Raw genomic sequence first — 24,562 nt, 5'->3', positions numbered from 1 at the left:
TCACTCGTTTAAGATGCCTGCTGATCATATTAAAGCATCGAAATTTTTATTTCACTCTTTATTGTTGAAAAAAAAAAACGTTTGTTTACATCCATATGAGCGGTTAATGGAGACCCAACAACGTTCAAGGGTTCCGTTCACAGCTTACTCAAAAATAAAATTCAAATAGACATTGCTACCAATGTTTCATAACAAAAATGAGTATTTAATCAATATCTGATACCTTAATAACTAATATAATGCGTTAAATGGCCAGAGAAGACAGACAATTCAAAAAGTGAACATTTCCACTACGACATGAGCGGAGAATGCACTAATATGTCTCGAAATCAATTTTAACAGCATTGTTTTTGATGTTTTATATTTTATCCACAATCTTATATTCGGCCCAACTTCTACTAGACATAGAATTTAGTGAATTTTGTTACAAACAGTGAACAAGTAAAGCTAACGTGATTGAGCCTTCCAAATAAACGAACTGGATAAAAAATCCACAATCTTATGATAATGACCTTAGGCTAGTGAAAAATTGGGCTCATATATTTATGAAAAGTAATTCTACCAGCGACGTTAACTTGATTTTGCTCTAAAGTGAGCGGTGAACGGGCACCACACGGTACATTGGAACTGATTTCTGGACATGAACTATGAACTGTACAATGTACACGAAAAATGTCCTGCTTTGTTAAGAAAATGTTACGCAAAATACCAGAACTCTGTTGTCCCATCCATAAGAGCCAATTGAGAAAACAAAATCTCCAACAGCGTTTTTCTCAGCTTGCCGTTTTAACGAGTGGGACAATTATGCTAAAACAGGACAGTTTATTCATTTTACCGCAAAAGCTCCATCTGCAAGTGGCGCCCAAGGGTCGTGTTTAGCAGGGGTTGAACTTGGTGGCTGCCAGGGATCAGCCGTAGGCACTGGTGTAGCTCGTTTAGGTTGCCACGCGTCGCTCTTTAAAATGTTCAAGTCATTATTATGTAGGTACCATTTCTGATGGAATACTAGTTATACTTACTGCACTAGGAGCAGATGATTTGAGCCATGGGTCAACGTTTCCATTGGTTCCTGGTGGAATTACTGCTCCAGCGCCTGTACCATTGTGAAGCCAACCTTCGACAGATGAACCGGACGTTACCGAAGGTGAATGTGTCCGTGGTGGAGCCCAAACATCCAATCCAATCCCTGCGGCTGCTAGTGGTGGTTTAGATGTCGGTGGAGGAAGGGCCGAGGCACTATTGAGCCAAGGATCAATCACTGGCGGTGAGGAGGTTCGTGACCATGGGTCTGAAGTCTGAAAAAGACCAAATATATGTTAGATTTTCTCATAGCAAACGATTGTGCAATTATTTGATATCATTCTAGCAATACATATTTCATTCGGAGGGGGATATCAACAACATACCGCAGAATGCGCCCTTTCCTGAATATTTAATGTCTAGATTTCAATTTCGAAATTAATTTCCAACTGTGAATTAAATTAAACACTAACGGAGCTATTTACCTGTGGTCTCGATCCTCCGGCCACTGGCAAGCCCCAAGGATCGGTGCTTGTCGATGGTCCGGGTTGTTGTGAAGGACTGGAAATACTGGCGGCCCCGAATGAAATGTCCAGCAGATCGACCAGGGCACTATTTGCCGGCTTCACGTCATCTTGACTGCAATCATTAAATAATTAAATATAAATGTTGTATTGCATTTAATACAATTTCAAACGAACGACATACCTAAAGTCCTGCTCGCTCTGACTAAGGGCCAGCTGCAACCGTACATCGTCGCTCCTTCGCTTCTGTTCTTCCTGTTCGGCTTCTTCACGTGACATCGCCATGGCCAGCTGTAGCTGCAGTTCTTCCTCTCCCACCGTCTGAGGTCTGACGAATTCAATTTCCGACACTGGTCGGCCAGTTGGTTCTCCTTCACCCCAATTCGGAGGCTGTAATGAAAAAAAAAATCAAATCAGCCCGCTGAATGCAATGCCCTGCAAATGAGTGTCATTCTTACGCGAGCATCTCTGGTGGTGGGACCGTCGATGGATCCATCCGATCCGAACCCACTAGCTGTTCGGGCAAATCGTTCCTTTGCCTTTAACGCCCGCGCTCGTTCATTTTTCAGCCGTTCGTCATCCTTCAGCAGCGAAACCAATTGTTTGGCCTTCTCCCGCACATGCATTCCCTGGTCCTTTCCCTCTTCGATGTATTGAAAGTCTTTTAGCGTCTGGATTGCGTAGATGTTTTCCTTGCATTGCTGTGCCACCTTTTCGGTACCCGTTTTGATGAGGTATTCCAACAGCAGCAGTGCCTTGTACACGTGGCGCCAATTTTTCCCATGGTCGTTGGTCCGCTTCCAAATCATTTGCATAATCTCCGAAAAGGCTACCACGTTGTAGGTAAGATCAGCGATCTCCGCCATGATAGTTGACGAGGGGCCCCATGGGTCGTTGGAGGTCGCCTCGCGAACTTTAATCTAGAAAATAGAAAATGCGTCACGAACTTGAAATGATTGACTAATGCGAAACCGTGTACCTGGGCATCGGAATAGTTGTGTGCAAGATTCTTGATGTTTCGGCGTATGCCAGCAACGTTCATCTGCGTGTCGTTTCGTTTCACTGGAAGAAGGAGGAAATCAAGTTAGACGAAAGTAATGCACTGGTTTGACGGTTCATAGTGATGAATAGTTTACTAGATTATAAAAACAATGGTGATTCATTCGTGCGGGATACGATTTGATCCCATTTCGAAAAAGGATCGTGAAACGTCGATGCCTATTTTGTATGGCAGTTGGGTAGAACGAGCAACTAGAAAAGGGGCCAGGAAGCAGGTTGCTGTACGGCGTAATCAGGGAAATTAAAATAAACAACTGAAATAATAAGCAGTTCAAATTTGGTACAGTTGCTGGGGACCTAAATACAAATCAAAAGAGCTGTGGGAAACTGGGGGTTGTGATTCACCATATAAACTTGATTCACCCTACTGTACACCATTTCAAAATATAAATTTCTGCGATTTATAACGCTCTCGTAGTTGGATTAAGTTTACATAATTTACTGCATACATGGGGACCGGCAAAAGCCGATTATCAATTTCCTGCCTTTTCCCGTTTTATTGTCGGAATTCTGGCAATTTACCCGGTTCTGCTATATGCATTGAAATTAAGCATAAAACCAAATACGATTGAGTCGAAGAGGTCACTAGGTTAAATGAACCATAATAGCATTTTTCATGGATTTCGATTTTTTTGGGCGCGTTCGGAATCTTCAACATTTGTCTAAGTTTGAACTACCTTGATCACCTATGTAGAACATGTCAAACCGTTTAGTTGAGATTATAAGACCAAAAAAGCCAAAACAGTGATTTTAAGGTACTCCTGTCCAGGGGTTGAAACAGTTGACGTTTTTTACTACACTCGCTTCGTTGTCGTGCGCGACAGTCTGTTTGTATTCGAACACTCATGCTCTACCGTCGTCTCTCTCACGCAACACGAGCGGTAGAATAACATTCGAGCTAAAAGAAAATTATCAAAATAGCTATCATATGACATGTGCGATTTCGTTGTAATTCCTCAATGTGGTGTAAATCAAACCATTTCTGATCAGAAATATTATTTCTAGGACATCATTACTTGCTATTTTCAGAATTCACACAAGTACAACATCAGCAGCTCTTAATATGAGAAAAACTAAAATACATACCTACGTGACGGTCTTCGGCGACAGTGTCGTATGACAGAGCCTGTCATATTACATTTTAGTTTGGTACTGTACTATGATAGCTTGTCTTGCAAGTGTCGGAGGCAAAGGCAGTCAATTATCACAGAAAATGTGTCGACTACCGTGACCGCTTACAAGACTGCTCCTGTCAAGAGTTCACTTAAATATTGTGAATCATTATCATATAGAAGTTTGGTGTCTTGAGCAAAGTTTCATAAAATTTGTTTTTCTACAACATTGCTGAAGACATAAAGCTATTATCTCGAACCAGTAAAAAAATAGTTTTTGCAAGTGTAATACCAGCTTAATAAAAATTTGGGTAATTATTTCAAAAGACGTGGACCATTATTACGAGAAACTTCTTCAAGACACCAAGTCTCTTAAACGACGATAAAGGAGAGAAAAAGGTATTGACCGTCTTTTTTCAGAATGGTCCCACTGTGTCCTGGTCTGAGTTCCTCTGGTATATTTAATTAGAGGATGTTCCTGAATATACAGCCAAACAGCACGTAATGTTGTGAACAACTTCAGTGACCAGCAGTGCTCCCATTTTATTTACAACAATCAAATGCGTACGAGATTGTGCCGATGGATGTGGCCAAGCTGTGCCGAATCTAATTGCGGCACAATGTGCTGAGTGACTTACCCCTTGGTATTTCTACATAATTCTACATGGAAACTTATATGATGCACATGCGCATCTTGTAAGTTTACATGTCTGACTTATATGACCCGCTTGTAAAGTTACTTGCTTGAAGCAGTTACATAGCAAAAGCTGTAAAATTAGATATACATTTGTACATGCTCCATTTTTTACCGATTGAAACAGATTACATCGCATGTAATTTTAATTATTTTTTAGTGTGTAACTAGCATGTAGGAATGCCAATCTGACATTGTTGATGTTATCACTAGTTTTTTAAATTATTTTGAGGCAATGAATCCAGGCATATAGATAAATTGTGCGCATTGGCACATAAATTGATATTTCAGAATGCTAAATACTCATGATCTTTAGTGGGTAGGTAATGCCAGCATTAGATGATAACTGGGGAAACTAGTATAAGAACGGTTGAAAAAGCAAGCCTCAACTCAACTAAAATAATCTAATCTAAATAATCTAAGCATTATAAAGTAAAGGGCGAACACGAAAATATTACAACACATTGCATTTGCTTTCAAATTTCACGTATTTATCAGGTACAAACAAAATTTTTAGGGTGGCTCAGTATACATTAGACTGATGCAAATTTTGACATTTTCGCTCCATAGTGCTCAAACAGTTCCAAAACGGGTCCTGATTAGTCTCCCAAAATTTGAACTCATTCTATAAGAAACTGACTTGGCACAAACCATTTGAAGTTTATATGGAAATTACTATAGGAAAACCAAATGTTTTGTTCATATCCATCTAACAATTTATCATATCGCTCTGCTTTAAAAAATGATAACTGAGCTTGTAGAAAATTTTCTCAGCTATAACTTTGTGCTGAACCACTTTTAAATATAATGTAAGCATCAAAAGTTATCAATAATTCAAGCCACTAATGTCTTACGATTATGCTCAATCAACTGTTCAGCAGGCAACATTGGTGTTTCTGGCGCTTGGAATAGAGTACAAAAATCATGGCTACTATGTCACACTGCAAGATACAGTGTTGCTCACAAAACAGCTGCTTGATCATGCCATAAGATTATCAATCTCTTAAACAATTAATAACTATTTTATTTGACGTTTGGCTCAACAACTATATTCTGCTAAGTTGAAGCTGAGAAAATTTTCCATAACTATGTCTTTTGAATTTTTTTAACAGTGTAGTATGGAAAAAGTTAAGAAGACAATGAACACAAAGTTTGGATTTCCCATAGTAATTTCCATATAAACTTCAAATGGTTTGTGGCAAGTCAGTTTCTTTTCAAATGACTTCAAATTTTGGGAGACTAATCAGGACCCGATTTGGAACCGTTTGAGCATTGTGGAGCGAAAATGTAAAAATTTGCATCAGTCTACTATACATATATTAGATCAATCTTTGGGGGTTGTTTGGTAAAATGCCCGACACTTTTGCTTCACGCCATCCATAAGAGCTTGTACAGTCGTATCCGGTACCTTTAACTCATTTTTTATCCATTTCCTCCGCATGTCTTTTGCGTCCTTTACTTTCTCCTTGGTTTATCTGAGTTCCCGCTTCATAATGGCCCAAAAGATTTCGATTGGGCGTAGTTCTGGACAGTTCGGTGGATTCATGTCCTTGGGGACAAAATGCACCGAAATAGCCTCATACCATTCCAGCACGCTTTAGAATAGTGACATGAAGCTGCCCCAAAAATGGCAGCAGACGTTTTTGGAAGCATTCATTTTTGTAAATTTCACCATTGATGATGCCTTTTGTGACGAATATTTTACTTCTTTTTCCACAGGTGCAGATAGCCTGCCAAATAATCCATCATCCACTTGGAACTAATCTTTTCCGGTGTAAAACTCCTGTGCTGATATTTTTTGGAAGTCAGCTTTGACGAATGTTTCATCATCCATCACACAGCAACTGTATCTGGTCAACATTTCTGTGTAGAGCTTCCTTGCGCGAGTTTTGGCAACAGTTTGCTGGCGTTCATCGCGGTTTGGGAAGTTTTGAACCACGAATGCATATAATCCAGCTCTTGCATTTCCTAATAGAACTTGTATAGTTATTTTGCTTAACGACGTGTTCAGGGTATCATCCAAACCATTTGTGGAATAATTCGATCATTTGGATTATCGTTCGGGTATGGTTTTTCTTTTATTAGGGTTGACCTACTGCACGTAACTTTGCGAAACACCGACCTTTTCGGCAACATCACATGTTGAAACGTTGGGATTTCGGGTGAAATCACCCTTCACCTTTCCTTCCGTCTTCCTACATGCTGCACCCGGTTTCTTTCCTGCTCCGTGCTTGTGATCCAATGTCAACCGGTCCTTGAACCTGTTTGTAACTCTTGATACGCTTGATGCAGTATGCAGTATTTTTCCTATAGCACGATGGGACAACTCCGGATTTCACTTGTCTCTTTCCTATCTTAGCCTCAACGAAACAGACAATAACGCAGTTTGCAGGATGTAAACATTGAACTTCAAAGAGAAACTATGCAAAGTTTGGTTAATTTCCGCCTAGTAGGAATAAATATACAGACAGTTGTAAGTGTTGCAATAATTTCGTGTTCGCCCTTTAGCCCTTCATGCTATTAGAATGTTTTTTTTTAATTAATCAATTTAATGACATATTAAAAGCTTATCCTGCTAATATATCAAAATTAGCTCTTGAATTCATGGTACCAAAATATCATAACAATAGCAAATTAAGCCCTGAAAGCAGAATAAACTGTTATTATTATTAATTACTTTATTTGTACAGGCTCAATCGAATAAACTTTACAGAGCCGAGTTATCATTTTTGTTATACATTATTGATTTCTTATATTTAAAGTTAAAGGAGCTGGACCGGATACTCGCGGTTGTCTCGAGGTTAGTGGGGATTTACAATTTTTTTTGGATGGGAAAAGGGAGAGGGAGGTTTGAAATGTGGTTTACGATACAAATATTTAATTAATCCTAAAACATGAACGAATTTCTATTCATCTTGAAAACAAACATAAAAAAAAAACCCACACGTACAAAATACAAACTAAACACATGGTTAATAAAACTTACAATCTAATGTTAATATTCTTAAAGTAAACATATATGAGTTTCATAAACTCCAGATCGCGTCTAGCCAAAATATCCCGAACTGGAACATTAGGTTGTCTACCTCGAGCCCGAAGGGAATCGTACAGTTCAGATCTGACTCCGCGATGCTCAGCACAAGACCAAATAATGTGATCTGCGTCCTGGTAACCTTGTCCACATTCACAGAGATTGCTGTCCTTCAGCCCAACACGGAACAAGTGAGCGTTTAACGAATAGTGATTGGACATGAGGCGAGACATCACACGAATGAAGTCTCGACCCACATCCAACCCCTTGAACCAAGAACTCTTCGACACCTTAGGGATGATCGAATATAGCCATCGTCCCAAACTCCCTTCACTCCACTTATTCTGCCAGCTGACGAGTGACTGTTGACGATAAATGAAGAAAAATTCATCGTAGGCGATTTGTCGATCGTAAATATCGCCTTCCATAGCGCCCACCTTAGCAAGTGAGTCAGCCATCTCATTGCCCGGAATCGAGCAATGAGATGGGACCCATGCAAAGGTGATGACAAAAGATCTTAAAGATAAAGCACTTAAAAGCTCTCGTATTTTCATGAGAAAATACGAGGAGTGCTTTACCGGCCTCATAGAGCGAATAGCCTCGACAGAACTGAGACTATCCGTAAAAATAAAATAATGATCTGGTGCAAGTGAGGCGATCGTTTCTAGCGTATAATGTATTGCCGCCAGCTCAGCAACATGTACGGAACAAGGAGCTTGAAGCATTCGAGAGGCACTATGAAATTCGTTAAAAATACCAAAACCAGCGGACGACTCTATTAGTGATCCATCTGTGAAGAACGATCTTGCGGAATCAACTTGGCCAAACTTTGCAGCGTAAATTGACGGAACAATCATGGAACGATGATGTTCTGGGATCCCACGAATCTCCCGCGTCATAGATAAATCAAAACTAACTGAATTGCCGAAGTCGGTGAAGCATACACGATGAGGATTGTGCTGTGAAGGGCTGACATCCTGTGTTATGTACACGTAGTACAATGACATAAAACGAGTTTGAGGGTTCAGCTGAAGAAGCTTTTCAAAGTTTTCGATTACCAGTGGGTTCATAACTTCGCAACGGGTGAGGAGCCTGAGGGACAATTCCGAGAACCGATCCGATAGTGGCAACATGCCCGCCAACACTTCTAGACTCATCGTATGAGTCGAGTGCATGCATCCTAACGCGATACGAAGACAACGATACTGGATACGTTCCAGTTTGATGATGTGAGTTTTAGCCGCCGACTGGAAGCAAAAACTACCGTACTCTAAAACCGATAAAATCGTTGTCCGGTACAACGTTAGAAGATCTTGCGGATGAGCTCCCCACCACGTTCCGGTAATTGTTCGGAGAAAATTGATCCTTTGTTGGCATTTTCGTCTCAGATACTCAATGTGGGATCTCCAGGTGCATTTTGAATCGAACCAGACCCCAAGATATTTGAAGGACATAGAATGACTGATCGGTTTACCCAAAAGTTGAAGCTTTGGTTGTGCTGGGCTATGCTTCCTAGAAAAAACGACCAACTCAGTTTTCTCCGTGGAGAATTCGATACCTAGCTGAATAGCCCAAGTAGACAAATTGTCTAAGGTATCCTGTAAGGGTCCTTGCAGGTCGACCCCTTTGGGCCCTGTCATAGACACTACGCCGTCATCTGCAAGTTGTCTCAACGTGCAGTTGTCACTTAGACAATTGTCAATTTCTCTGACGTAGAAATTATACAAAAGGGGGCTTAAACATGAGCCCTGGGGGAGACCCATGTAACTAAATCGAGAAGCTGTAGAGTTTCCATGAGAAAAGCTCATATGTTTCTCTGACAGCAAATTGTACAAAAAGTTATTTATTAATGGAGAAAGGCCACAAGCGTGGAGTTTGTCTGAAAGGACTTCAACGGATACTGAATCAAAAGCCCCCTTGATATCCAAGAATACAGAAGCCATTTGCTCTTTTTTAGCAAAAGCCAACTGAATTTCTGTGGAAAGCAACGCGAGACAGTCGTTCGTTCCCTTGCCCCTACGGAATCCAAATTGAGTATCTGAGAGTAGGTGGTTCGTCTCAACCCATTTGTCCAAGCGAAAAAGGATCATTTTCTCCAACAATTTTCGAATGCACGATAACATCGCGATGGGACGATACGAGTTATGATCTGAAGCGAGTTTTCCAGGCTTTTTAATGGCTATAACTCTCACTTGCCTCCAATCATCCGGAACAATATTGAGCTCCAGGAACTGACAAAACAAGTTCAACATGCGCCTCTTAGCGACGTCTGGGAGGTTCTTCAACAAGTTGAACTTGATTCTATCAGCCCCCGGAGCCGAATTGCCACACGAAAGGAGCGCGAGTGAGAGTTCCAGCATTGAAAAAGGCTGGCTGATCTCGTCTACAGAATTCGTCGTTTCGCGAGGAATCATCTGTGCCGGCACGGAATCAGGACATACTTTTCGCGCGAACTTGAGAATCCAACTATCTGAGTACTCCTCGCTCTCGTTGTTCGAAGACCGGTTACGCATCCTTCGCGCCGCGTTCCAAAGCGTATTCATCGACGTTTCGCGCGATAATCCGTCCACGAATTGCCGCCAGTATCCGCGTTTCTTGGCTTTGATGAGGCTCTTGAGTTCGCGTTCAAGAGCCGAGTACGCTTCGAAATACACGGGTGTTCCACGTTTCCGGAAAAGCTTAAACGCGTCGGACTTTTTACGATAAACCTCAGTGCATTGGTGGTCCCACCAAGGGGAAGGAGGTTTCCTACGCAAAGACGTTCCTGGAACCGGCCGAGTTTGAGCTCGAAGCGCGCTGTCCAAGATCAGATTGGAGAGGAAGTTATATTCCTCCAACGGTGGAAGCCCTTCTACCGACGACACGGCTTCCTCTATCGCGGTCTTGAACGTTGTCCAATCGATATTACGGGTGAGGTCGTACGCGACGTTAACGGATTCCGACGGATTGAACCCACTGGCAATCGAAATTTTGATCGGCAAGTGATCACTACCGTGGGGATCCTGGATCACATTCCACGTGCAATCCAACGATAATGAGTTAGAGCAAAGTGTGAGGTCTAATTTACTTCCATTCGAGGATGGTCCAGCCAAACGTGTTACTTCTCCATTGTTAAGAATTGTCATATTGAAGTTATCACAGAGGTCATATATAAAAGTAGAACGGTTGTCATCATACAGTTCCCCCCAGCCTGTACCGTGGGAATTAAAATCTCCCATAATCAACCGTGGAGCAGGAAGTACTGAACATATATCTGAAAGTTGTTTTCGATTAACAACGGCTCTAGGAGGAATATAAACAGAAGCAATACAAAGGCTCTTACCTTTAATAATAGCCTGACATGCGACAACTTCAATACCTGTAAATTGTGGAAGATTCACTCTATAGAAAGAATGGCACTTTTTGATCCCCAAAAGTACCCCTCCTCCACGCGAATCCTCACGATCCAGTCGAATAATGTTAAAATCATAAAAAGGAAGATCTATATCTGAAGAGAGCCAAGTTTCACAAAGAGCAAATGCATCACAATCATTATTGTGAACTAAAAACTTAAAAGAGTCTAATTTAGGAATAAGACTTCGACAATTCCACTGTAGAATAGTGATCAAATCCCCGACCTCGTTTGGAAAATTATCCATCGAAGGAGATGATAGCTGCAAGAAGGGGCCATTTTGAAGTCAATTGCTTCAAGAAGGATTTCACAGTGGGAAGCAATGTGAGGACAATGCTTTTCAGAGGATCAGAAATATTCAGGTACTTGAGAATATCGTCCACAATTTTATCAAATGAGAACAACCCAGATGAAGAAGGGGCTTCTGTTCTTAAAAATGGGACATCAGGGGTTTTGGATGTCCCCGGGAGAGGTGGAAAATCCTGGGTATAGTCAGTTCTTCTGAATCCAGGAGGAGTAGAAACTTCCTTTTTTCCACCACTCCTTGATTTGGGCAAGCTGATTTGGGGTTCTTCATTCTCAACTTTCCGCGAACGAATGCGTTTTCGTTTCCGTGCTGAAAAACAGAAAGAAGTTCCCTCATCAGCCAAGTCAGAGTCAGTCTCGTCATCTGACAAAAGAGAAAAGGGATTTTTGTCGTTGGTCGATGGCGTGGCCGTCTTAAGCATTTCTGCAAAAGACTGCCGGGAACGTTCCTTAAGTGAGCGTTGTAATTTCTCCCCGCGTTGTTTGTACACCGGGCATGACGAGATACCATGAGGAGTTCCCTTACAGTACACGCATTTTGGTGCGGTAGCTGCACAGGTGTCATCCCCATGCTTCTCTCAAATAAATAAACTGTTATAGCGCACAATAAATCAATAACATAATAAGATATTGATAGTAAAATTTGATATTATTTTGCTCTGGTTCTACTATTCCCCTCTACCCGGGAGGTTATTACGCCAAATGGATCCCAGCGTTGTACATCTTACCTAGTATCAAACTTTCTGACAAGTGGTTCAAAAAATTTGGTATTTGGTAATCGCAAAATAGAACAGAATGGTAGTTCACACAGCAAAAAATATTTTTAATATTATATCCAAGAGGATGCACTTCAATCATGCCGAAAATCTCATGTAATTTTTATGGTTACAAAAATAAACTAATGCAGTGAAAGCAGCGTAATGTCAGTTCATGCACTGTATTTATAATAATTTTGTCATTTTTGGCCCACTGATATTACACCATATTTTCGACACGATTGAAGTGCATCCACTTTGATGTGATATTAAAATTAATTTTTTGCTGTGCAGTGTCGAAGATTTCAGCTCAATTCATCGTAAGGGAACAAAGTTACAACCAGGGTTGCTTTCACTCACATGCTATAAAAAATTGTTTTTCGGAATTATGAAATCATTAGATTTTATAATCATAATTAGTACTTGTAAGTTACAAGAAAAGGTTGTTAACTAAGTGTTTGCACATAAAACCTGTCATTATTGCTTTCAGTGCGTCATAATCAGCGATTTTATGATTCGTGAGCGCTCACTCTGAGTGAACGCTCACGAGTCATAAATTCGCTGATTGTGACGCAGTGAAAACAAAATTGACAGGTTTTATGAGTCAAGTATATACTTTCCTACCTATTCTTGTATCTGACAAGTACAAAATATCATTATAGCATCTACAGGGCTGATAGCAGTGTTAAGCAATAAAAATCATTTTAAAAAGTTACCAAAATGTGACTAACATTATCAGAAAACTTTCAGAAATAGAATTATGCAAATTGATTTGTCAGTCACTCAAAAAAATGTAGGCATCGATTTTCTATCTGTACGAATTCGTCAAAAGTTTATATTGCAAGATCTTGCACAACTAGATTAAAAACTAACAACACTGTGTAACACGACGTCCAATAACAGAGATATTTTACCATATTTGAAATGATTATGGTCTCCTGAATTAAAGTCTAGAGTAAACCTATTCTCTAACACGTCACGCGTTTTAGATATGAACTATGATAATCTTTATGCGATCTGCGAACTTGCATCACGAAGGTGCTCCGCGTTTGCTTGGTTACCTAATAAGAAGACATTACCTAATTATTAGAACTATTTACGAAGTGAGGAATGAAACGTCGAGATAGCGTTTTAAAATATTAAATAACATAGTTACCCAGATCTAATTCTTGAATTACTAAAAAAAAAACAGAATTTTTCTACAACAGGAGTTGCTATTCATGTGCCGAACATCTACTGTGCCGAACATCTACTGGACCGAACAAGGCTGAATAAGTCATTAGGTCGTCTTGGGACAGGTTTTTCCGAATGTTTCTACAATAAAGCACAATAGTTTCACTAACCTATGATCCTAATTTCACGCATTTTTCGAAAATACAACCCAAATGTATAATGGAAACATTTTAAATTGAGCTAGAAATTCAGATAGGTATTATTGACTAGTGTAAAGGAAAAAAATATGATTTAAAAAAAATTTACAACATCTTTAGAGAACTATTTTAATTCACTCTGCAATGCTCTTTTCATTATTAAAAATTCTTGCTAGGAATTGCCTGAAGAATTCTCCTGAAAATTCACTTGGATTTCTCCTCAGCATTTACTTAATATTATGCTGAAATTCCCATGGAATTATCTTAGGAATATTTTTTTTAGTTCTGCTAGGAAATTCCAAAAATTCTTCGAAATGCTGATAATGATGATGATGATGGTCCCATCTCTTACCCCTACAAAGGTTTGAGCTGGACGATTTATGTTTAAGATTATTAAATATGACATTTCAACCAGGTTAGCAAACAAAATCGATTACATCTCAAAACCAAACGCATTATTTTATTCTGCATGCGCTGTAATCTCGATATTTGTGTTGCATTGGCCAGAAATAAAATGGAAGGGCAAAAGTCTAGATGAGGAGAGATGATTGATTTGTATAGCTGTACTTGACTGGCAATAGTTAAATCGTTTTTCAGTGGACATAGAATTCCATTCTTCTTGGCAATTTTCTTGATGAGATTGTCAATGTGAGAGTTGAACTTAAGTGTGTCATCAATAATCACGCCAAGATATTTAATCTCCCGAACGCGATGAAAAGTCTCATCATCAATAACAACAGAGACGTTCTCATTTACTCGATTCCGCGAAATTTCCATAAATTTAGTTTTACTTGTATTCAATTTCAACTGCTTATACTTCAACCATCTACTTAGAGAACGCAAATCTTCATTCAAGTGTAAAATGGCATCATATAAATCTTTAGCTGCATTGAATAACACAGTATCATCTGCGAAAAGATTAATATCGCAAAATCGTAAAACAAGTAATTAATATACATAATAAATAACAGGGGCCCTAATACACTTCCCTGGGGCACTCCAAGGTTATTCCCCACGGGACTGGAAGCAGAATCATTAAAAACAGTCCGCTGAGTTCTGTCAGACAATTAGCTTTCAAACCATTTATATGCAGTACTCGTAATTCCAAAGCGCTTGATTGATCTTAACAATAAGGGCCTAGACATTGTTTCAAAAGCGCGTTTAAGATCAAAAAAAAACAGCAACAATCGTATCTTTACACTCCAAGTTATTTTTCCACTTCGCTAATACCAAATTCAACGCGGTTTTACAAGAATGGCCTTCCCGATATCCCGATTGTTCTGGTATCAACAAACTATTACTATTTAAATACTCCAACAGCTGGCCTTAAACAACAAGTTCTAAAACTTTCTCTAATGTGTGGAAAATGTTGATGGGACGAAACTCTTCGGCTTTAATCGTTCCAGCAACTTTTTGAATAGGGACCACTAAGGATTCCTTCCAAATTTGTGGCACATGTCTAGTTTATAATGATTCATTTATAAGGTCCAGCAAGATGTGGCCAATGACAATGCTGCTGGGATTCTCCTTTGAATTATCTGAAAAAAATAAAACCAAAATATCCTTAGAATACTCTTCGAAATCCACTTGAAATTTAGCTCAGAATTTTCTAAGGGTTTTCTAAGAAAGCCGTTGGAAGTATTCTTAAAATTCTAATTGAATATATGTTGGAATTACCGTTGAATTTTGCTCCTTTCCTTGGTATTCAACTCACAACTATGAAATTTTCACCTGAAAAATTACTGTCCGAAGTACCATGGTATTACATATCTCTAGAATCTATTCTAACATCTGTTCAAAACTGCTTTGGTTAAAAGTTCTTTTAATAGTTCTTTAAAGTAACTGTATCCAAGGGTCTTGAGATTTTTTAAAGAGAGGAAGAAGCACCTTTTTTTCTATTTGGCATCGAAGTTCACGAGTTTATCCCGGTGACATCGAATTTCCGGCATTTTCCAGTTATCCCGATTTTCCGGTCACACTGATTATTTAATTTAGCAGCTGAATCTGGACTCCTACAAGGTGCGAAATCTCAAATAAAAGTGTGCTTTGATGATGCATCGTCTTGGTTTCTTCTGCGTACTTTTTCGTAAGTTAGTTTAATGAACTTCCAACTAAGAATTAAGCATAGTGTACATAGCACTGTTATAATTTTTATTTATTTTTTAACAAATTTTACATTGCAATGCAAGCGGGAATGGCGAAAATAGTGACTTTAGTGACTTTTTGTCGAAAATAGGGACTTTTTAGTGACCACCTTCAAAAAAGTGACAAAGTCACTAAAAAGTGACCCGCTATCAGCCCTGCATCTAATGATTTCATAATTTTGAAAAATATTTTGTATAGCGATGGGAGTGGAAGTAACCCTGGTTACAACATGTCAAAGTTGCCCATTTAGGCGTTTTCCGAGATAGCTTCTGCATATGTAGCCATCGATGAATTCAGTTTGCATAATTTTCTCAATGTATTAATCAGTATGAATGTAGGACGTCTATAACATAAGGCATCTTATATTTAGGAATAAGCATTGCATGCATCGCATCTAGCATCGTCTTGGGTAATGGTTTCATCTAGTTAACTAAAAAAAAGCAACGTTCAAACTTACTCGTGACTGAATGATTGCGCTGCGCTTTTGCTCTACTACTGTTGGTGGGATGGCGAAAAAGTAGTATGTTGCACTAGTGGTGATGATTGGTGGCGGTAGTAGTAGGTACAAATAAAGGGTAACCGACAACTACAGCGGTACAATCGCAAATTTCCTTTTAATTGCTGCTGCCGAATTGTTGCGCGCAGTAGTAATGATGTATGGTTGAGATGTTGAGGGATGTATAACTCGTGTCCAGAAACGATTTTTGTGTTGCTTTCGCTGATTCGATTTTTGATTGTGTTACAAGCTCACTCACGCGGTTTTGTTCTAACTGAATTAATTGGCACACTCACACTCACAGTTTTTCAGTAAAAACGCGATCTACAATGGTCTTCAAAGTTCAGTTATCGAGGGAGTTTTGTGAGCGAGCAGTTAACTAAAAAGCAATCTTGAATAAGAGCACAAAATCAGCGGTAAAATATTTCGCGTAGCACTGGAATTAAAGAGAAGAGAAAATACAACATGGAACAGCTGGCAAATATTGATAACAATTTTATAAGATGGTTAGGAGTGCATTCTTTAATTAAAAAAGAGATTTATTAACTTTGTTAATAACAAAAAATGATGTAGATGAAATAAATGAATGAATGAATGAATGTCATCTTGTCAATCAGTTTCAAACATTGAATTCAGGGTATTCCTCAAACCAGTTCCGAGCTCTTCTAGCATTTGGTTTTCACATTCAAAACAGCACAAAAAATCCAATTTGAGATTCACTGACTGCGACTGCGAGCAATTCAATTACTATCTGTTTTTGTTTACATTTATATTCACACCAGAGGGATAGACTCGCACCGTACCCGTGAAGTATTTACACACATAAGCATCCGCATATTGATGTTTATTATTTTCTGAATTTAACCGACTGGTCATGCTGATTACGGTTCACGGCACATAGAGGAAAGAACCGCTTTGCCGCTTAGTGAGTGCGAAATAATAAAAAAAAATCCATAGAACGTAACACAACAAAGAAGGTGTAGGTGATGTAGAGTTCAGAAACCGCTTAGTCTCCGGCGACCGGTAGCTGCACGATTCACATAAAATACGCGTGAATGCAAACGGCCTAGACAAGGTCAATGGTCGCCAGTCTGACGGAGCGAGTTTACCGTTGTTTTGCGATGCATGATCAAAACTGACTTCCTACTTGTGCATTTTTATCAAATTGCTTAGCGGAAGCAAGTTTCGACTGAGATTGTGTCCTTCTTAGATTAACCTGTTGCCACACTTCTTCCAAGAAATTTGCATCCATTTATCTTATCGAATCAACATTCGGATAACCCAGACAAAAAGCAAGCAAAAATTTACTGAGTAAACAAATGTCTTGCGTGTTGTTATCAGCTCTTTTTTTTATCAAGCACACAAACTTGGTACTTATTTCTTTGCTCCAAATTGCGACAAACTGCACCTATTTTTATCTCACACACTCTTATCTCCTATTCACTGCCTTTGTTCACAGCAAAACCCAAACACCTTCTCAGTGTATGTATTCCACTACCTGTCAGACACTGTCAGGAGTGGACGTGAGACACTCTTTCACTTTCAGTTATCTGAGATGGCGGCGCCAGCGATACTCGTTGAATTCGTAAACAACAGCTTGTCTTGACACTAGCTATTCGATTCGATTCACATACGATCCGAGATGACGACGACAGTTTAACAAACAGATTATCACCGTCCCGTCGCAGACCGCAGATTGCAGCACAGGCACGATTGTATGTTCAGGCGGTCTTCTCTTCTATCGGAAGTACGAAAGCAGACTGATGCGGCATACGGTTACATTCCGCAACCGGTCTTACATTACGCAAGTTGTAATCTAATTAGCTTCTGCGGGTAGCCGGTTATTTAGGTTCACCCCTAAGCTAGTGGACACCTTTGAAAAGCTACGAAACAGGTGGCGTGTGATACAGTGAGACTTTCTATACATGGTTGGATTCAGGATAGTCACTTTTTTTAAACATGTGTGTTTGCAGATTTTCCCGCTTTTCCTGGCAGGATTCCATATTTAGAACCCATTTCAAAATTTTAAGATCTGAGACCTGGTAGTGTTCAAGCTACCTCAAGGTTTTACCAATGCCCAGGATGAGACATGGTAAAAATTATCACAGCTGCTTGGACTTGGTTGAGCTTACAGGAAAACCTTTCCAGATAATTTCGATAGCAATGGGGAGTATGATCCATCTCTAATAATTCATTCAGTGCATTAACCTTGTAAAACGGTTTGACTGTAGCGCAAAAATCACCAGTCGTGCAGAACCACCATTGATAAACGAAGCCCCACAACTGATTTGCGTTGTTTCAACCTTCTCTTACTTCGGTGATGACACAGCTGAATGTGTCCTACGATTGCATATAAGTATATACGCGTACATAAACAATATAACATATGCACACATTCTGAAGTTAACGATCCGGCAAAAACAACAAAACCAAAAGGGTGTCAAATGCCACTTCCATTTTTACCCAGACTGAATATGCTTGGGGGCAGAACATAGTGAATCAGTACATTTCTGGTTGTTACTGATACCGATTGAAAATCTATTCCACTCTCTTCGGAAGGGGGCACCGGGAAGGCTAGGGGTTAATTATCTGAACCCATTGGGTTCGATTGATGATTTTGTGGTTTTGTTTTTGCTGCTGTAAAGGTTAAAGGGAAAGGTTATGTGGGTAGCACCTCGTGCAGAGGATTCACGTATGGTAGCCGGTGCACAAAGAACATTTTTGCGTCACATGTGTGAACACGTATTATATCTAATTATGGGTAGATTATCCGGATCCCGAAAGTATCACGGTCAAGTACTGTGCCATTACCGGAGCACACGTTTGATGATCTCGTCTGCAGCCCTCGGTTATTGATTTTCAGTTTGACTTCGCGTGAGTTTTATCAATTGTGAAGTGAAAACAAACGAAGGTCTGACACTTGCCATCGCAGAGTTATGAAGAGTGCCAATTGGCACGTTGCTGGTTTCATTGTAGTGTCGTCGTTGTCGTTACGGTGTGCTTATCTTATCGTTATCACCCATCGAACGTCAATCCTTTTGGTGTGAATGACAGCTTTGAAGGAAGGCATTGGATTTTTGTTTCGAGTTCCGAACAAATACCATAACTAGCTTTGTGTTTGATTTGCAGATAGATAAAATATAGTTATTATTATTATTTAGCTTTATTAAGGTAAAATATAGTTTCTGTTACCATGGAATTTACTAGACAAAACGCTTAGTGAATGTTGTGAATCCAACTCCGCAACATTTACTTTTTGTGGACTTCTGGGCATCGCACCACATACGGATACAACAATCCTCTGGATAGATGTTCTAGACGATTTAATGACGTGTATGTGGTATTTGATTTTAATATTAACAGACTAGTTAAATAGAATTAATTATTTTAAACAGTCTGTGTGACTATTCTGCCAAAGATGGTGAACAAATAAACAAATTACACAACTTATCTGTTATTAACATATAAGTAACAGAAGCTGTCGGCGCTATGACGCTTTAAGAGAAAAACAAATGCATACAGCCTTCGGTAAAATGTGTACATGTCCTGCAACGTGACCCAGTTACAGTGACAGTTACGTAGCAGAGGTATTACGACTTGCACGGTATTTTGGATAACAAAGAACCTGGCTCCTTGCGGAATGTTGCAGCAAACGAAAATGAAAGAAGAAGGCATCTCCTACTCACATGCTGCTTGCATGAATGTGGTGTGTCGTTGCCATGTTGGTATTAATTTGTCGTCGCCTGCTAACATAAAAGAGTTGGGGATCTGTCTCGGCGCCGACTGGGATGATTCTTCACTGGATTGGATTTTTTTTGCTCTCTCTGCTTTAGGTATGACAATGTGGAAATACGTGCAATAGTGATTATCGAAATATTAGCACAGATAAGCGTTTGGAATTAGAATTTGAACTAACACGTATAACGTACAATCAAATAATAAATAAATTGGCATTTGCTAATTTATCTCGTCAATGTTAACCTTGAAAACTGCGAGAATATATAGCATTAAGGCTAGAACAAGTTGCATACACTTGCTATATTTACAATATCTGCAACCAGTGACCCAGGCGCATCAGGCCATAATGCCAGATAAAAGCGTTTGACAATGTCTTGCATGATGGCCTGGTATACAAGTTACACAATACTAAATCATCATTCGAAAAAGGATGTTCCGAGTCTCTCCAAGAATGGCACTGCATCAGATGCCTTCAACATCGATGCGGGTGTTCCGCAAGGAAAGTATCCTTAGGCCCTTCCTTTTTAATTTGTTCACCCCCGACATTCCGGCTCTCCCTAATGGTGGTAAGTTATCTCTGCTCGCAGATGACACATCCACCGTTTATAAGGGAAGGATCATTGGAGCTCTAACTGCCAAGCTTCAGAGGGGCTTGGATGTCCTATCTGAGTATTTCAACAACTGGAAGATCCGTATCAACGCGACGAAGGCTCATCATTTCTCCACGCTCAATATCACCTAGACTTGTAATAACAGCAAGCTAATTTTCAGGGAACATTGACAAAACTAAACCAAGTGTAACATCTTGATAAGATCACTGTATTCATTTATCAACAGGAATCGAATACAGTATGGCAATCTGGGAGAGTTGCGCAAAATGCCATCATCTCAAACTGCCAAAGATCCAACATAAGATCCTTAACGATCCTGAACAGTCCTACAAGCAGGGTTGCTTCCACTCACTTGCTATAAAAAAATATTTTTCGGAATTATGCAATCATTATTTGATATAATGATTTGTTGGACTTGTAAGTAACAATAAGAGGGTGTAAATTATGTGTTTGATTAATAAAACCTGTCGATTTTGCTTTCAGGGCGTCACAATCACCGATCTTATGATTCGTGAGTGAATCGATGAGTGAACGCTCACGAGTCGTAAAATCGCTGATTGTGACGCACTAAAAGCAATATGGACAGATTTGATGTGTCAAACACATACTTCACGACCTCTTCTTGTAGCTTACAAATTCTAATTATCTGTATTCCATCTCATGATTTCATAATTCGGAAAAACATTTTTTATAGCGAGTGAGTGGTAGTAATCCTGCCTACAAGGACTCGAAATTCTGAGGTCCATCGCCTGGCTGGTCTTCAGACACTAGAAGAACGGAGAGATGAACTAGCCTAAGGCTAAAAATCCATTAAATAAAGTCTAAAAAAAAAACTAGAAGAACGGAGAATATTTATCATGGAAATCTAGCACTGTAGGCTAAGTTATTTGAAGTTAAGGTAGGTTATCAAATTGTTTAATTCAAACTAAATATGCCCCAAGGGGAAAGAATGTAAACTAGTTGAAAAACATAAAAAAAATGTTATATGATAATTAATGATTAATCCAATCCAGAGGTGACGAGCCCTTCAGGATAAATCAATTGAAATGTAGCAGCAAATGTAAACGTGAGTCAAAGGAAATAAATTTTTTGTAATTTTTACACATAATTAATCACATATGCGAGCATTTTTTAGAAGTCCTTCTACCAGAGATTTAAAGAAAATGGGGCAAAACATTTTGGATTTTTGACGTAGGACTACGTCTTTAATTTCTATACTGGGGGTCACATTAAAAAAAAATCAAAATTCAGACGTGTAACGTTAGCGTTAGCGTTAGCGTTGTTATGATATACTTCGTAGATTGGATACTAGCGACACTCACGTCTCTTCTGAAATTCTCAGTTAGACTACTTTCAGGAATAATGCTGGGGAATAAACATTGGTTCCAATCTAAACAAGAGTAACAGAAGCATGACTGTCGCTATTCCCGGCCACGCCCATCTTTACCATAACTAGGGATAGGGAAGGAAATGTTGATGTAGTACTTACTTAACGAGAGGCCACCGACTTAGCGACACCCTCATAAGTGCTACGGAGTTGGAGGGTTGGGTAGGGTATTCGGTTAGGATTCACCTCAAGTTGGTGATGCAACCAAAAGTATTGTTTATTTGTTGTTTATTTAATCTCTCGATAGCCGGCTATCGAAAGAACATATTCATTTTGTTTAGTGATCATGAATTTTAAGAGTCATGACGGAGAGCTTGGGATTAAACCCATGATTTTCTGCTCAGTTAGCAAAAACGATCCCTCCAGGGTCATCGAGTATCTCAGAACCATAACGCTTCGCGACAATACAGGACTACGTTTTCGCTTGATATGCAAATAGTTTCCGAGGTTAATGTTCAATATCAAATATACAAATGATGGTGGCGATTTATTGTGCTGTGGAAGAGCTTGGGGTTAAATCCATGATTTTCTGCTCAGTAAGCAAAATCGATCCCTCCAGGGTCATCGAGCATCTCATAATCCACAGCACTTCGCGTCAAAGTACGAATACATGGATGAACTATCTATTATTGAATAACTATTATTTACGATACATGAAAGAAATAAAATATAAACTACAAACAAAACGTGACTACTAAAATCACAAAAAGATATTCTTACAAATATATTTCACGCAACCAGGAATCTCAAAACCATTAGACGCTATAATGATACTCTGCACATGTTAGACAAAAGAATAGGCCAAAAAGCAAGCGTCCGACACACAAAACCCGCAAAATCCACTTGCAGTCACAATCAACGATTCTACGAATCGCGAGCGCTCACGAATCATAAAACCGCCGACTGCGGCACTCTGAAATCGAAATTGACAGGCTCTATGGGTCAAACACCCGCCCTCCAATCTTCTTTCGCATCCAACAACACAAATCTACATTACAACATCTAACAAATTCAAAACTCCGAAAATCTGCCTATCTTTCTATTGGACCTGTGGACATGCGTTAGCTCGACAAATTACAGCATGAACGTGGCTCTTTGAAAAGATGTCCAAGACAAAATTGTAGAAAACTGATAGATGGTATCGAAACAAGTAAACAAATAAACTGGAACGAACTCACCAAATGAACGATGGTTTGCATGTGAAGCCAATATTTGAAAGACTGTTGCATCTCTTAATTCTAGCTAAACATTTCATAACATTCCTTCGGATCTTCAGATAAGCTCTTGCACCTGCTTCTAATCAGAATCATCGATTATGATAAACGAAAACACTTTGGAATGCATTTCCAACTGATCACTTTCACTTTCTTGCACTAAAATTAGAATACGCCAAGAAAAAATAAAACCGTAAATTTGACACTCGGAAATTTTTCGCGTCCGTACAGAAGCAGAGCACACTTCGATCTCCAAAATTCAGACGTGTAACGAAAAATCCCAAACACGGACGCAACGATAGAGCACAGAGCACAAATCGAACATACGACACATATCATATGCTCACATGAGCGAGCTCAATACTCGGTTGACCCTCACCATTTCACCAATGAAAGGAAGGAAGGAGAAAAGCAGCGATAATAAAATCGTTTGCCATATCGTTTTCTTCGTCATTCGTAGGCAGTACAAGCGTACTGGCCTGCCTAGCTTGAAGTGACCAATTGCAATCGATTAACAAAGATCATTCAGAAACAACGATTTTGCTAGTAAGATCCGCTCTCTCCCAGATTTTTTTTTTTTGCTTTATTATAGAGATTTTTAGCCATAGGCTAGTTCATCTCTTAAACTCTCCCAGATTGTGCTAAGCCCTTCTGGAAACTTACAGAAATTCTTAAAAACAACCCTAGGCCCATTCCACAACTGACCCCACTGGATCGTCCTGGCGACCCAGTGGTTCATCTGATAACTCCTGAAGAGAAGGCTGCCGCGATAGGTCAACACTTCGTCTGCTCCCATAATCTCGGACAAAACATCGTCAGCCCTCATGAATCTGAGGTTGCTGAAAATGCAACCAATCTTCTTCAGATTCCTAACATTTTTCCAGAGGAACCCGAGATTACGGCTGATGAACTGTTGGCCTATATCAAATCATCAAAAACATGAAGGCCGCAGGTTTCGACAACATCCTGAATCTGGAACTCAAACACTTGAGTTCCAGATTCTACAACCATCTGGCACTGGTTACTTGACTGGGTTATCAAAACTTTTCGAAAGAGCAGTGTACCACCGGCTCCTAACATCAGCCGATGAAAACAACTTGTTACTCGAGGAACAGTTTGGTTTTCGGAAAGGTCATTCGACCGTCCACCAGCTGACTCGAGTAACAAACATTCTCAGACGGAACAAGTCTGTTTCGAAAACATCTGCCATGGCGTTGTTGGACGTTGAAAAAGCGTTCGACAATGTCTGGCATGATGGCCTGGTGTTCAAATTGCAGCAGTACGGTCTTCCAATCTTCTTAGTGAAGATAATAAACAACTATCTATCAGACAGGACGTTCTGAGTCTCTCTGAATGGCATCACATCGGATGCTTTCAACATCGGTGCCGGGGTACCACAAGGAAGCATCCTTGGCCCCATCCTATTCAACCTGTTCACCTCCGATATGCCGGCTCTCCCTGATGGTGGATCGTTGTCTCTGTTCGCAGATGACACATCCATCGTCTACAAGGGTAGGGTCATCGGAGCTCTGAATACTTCAACAGCTGGAAGATCCGTATCAACGCGGCAATGACCTTTCCACACTCTAAATCTCCCAGACTTGTTCCGTCGGAGAATAACAAGATCTGTCTGAACGGCACAGTGGTGGAATGGTCCAAAGAGGTCGTGTACCTCGGGCTAACACTAGACAGCAAGCTTCTTTTCAGGG

General features: G+C 39.7%; 1 protein-coding gene across 11 annotated transcripts in view; it reads right to left on the bottom strand.

Moving 5' to 3' along the window:
- Positions 1–24,562, bottom strand: part of lqf (epsin homolog lqf) — a 53,653-nt gene that overhangs the window by 11,418 nt on the left and 17,673 nt on the right. For 8 of the 11 annotated variants that reach the window (XR_010517527.1, XR_010517528.1, XM_065219862.1 and 5 more), the window contains 7 exons: positions 15,865–16,339; positions 2,524–2,606; positions 2,003–2,464; positions 1,729–1,934; positions 1,506–1,659; positions 1,020–1,295; positions 836–955 (listed from right to left, as the gene is read on the bottom strand). Coding sequence is in view for 9 of the 11 variants with exons in the window: in XM_065219862.1 (XP_065075934.1) it covers positions 836–955; positions 1,020–1,295; positions 1,506–1,659; positions 1,729–1,934; positions 2,003–2,464; positions 2,524–2,606; position 15,865 (1,302 nt within the window). In the remaining 2 variants the exon portion in view is untranslated. Of the gene's footprint in view, positions 1–835; positions 956–1,019; positions 1,296–1,505; positions 1,660–1,728; positions 1,935–2,002; positions 2,465–2,523; positions 2,607–15,864; positions 16,340–17,401; positions 17,508–17,578; positions 17,598–24,562 lie in introns of those variants that run through there. The other 3 variants (XM_065219864.1, XM_065219863.1, XM_065219866.1) reach the window with 3 other exon arrangements.

This window comes from Ochlerotatus camptorhynchus, unplaced genomic scaffold (assembly GCF_037179485.1).
Source record: "Ochlerotatus camptorhynchus isolate MF236.1 unplaced genomic scaffold, CSIRO-AGI_Acam_v1.1 ptg000112l, whole genome shotgun sequence".
NCBI lineage: Eukaryota > Metazoa > Arthropoda > Insecta > Diptera > Culicidae > Ochlerotatus > Ochlerotatus camptorhynchus.
This window is presented reverse-complemented; position numbering and strand designations above follow the sequence as displayed.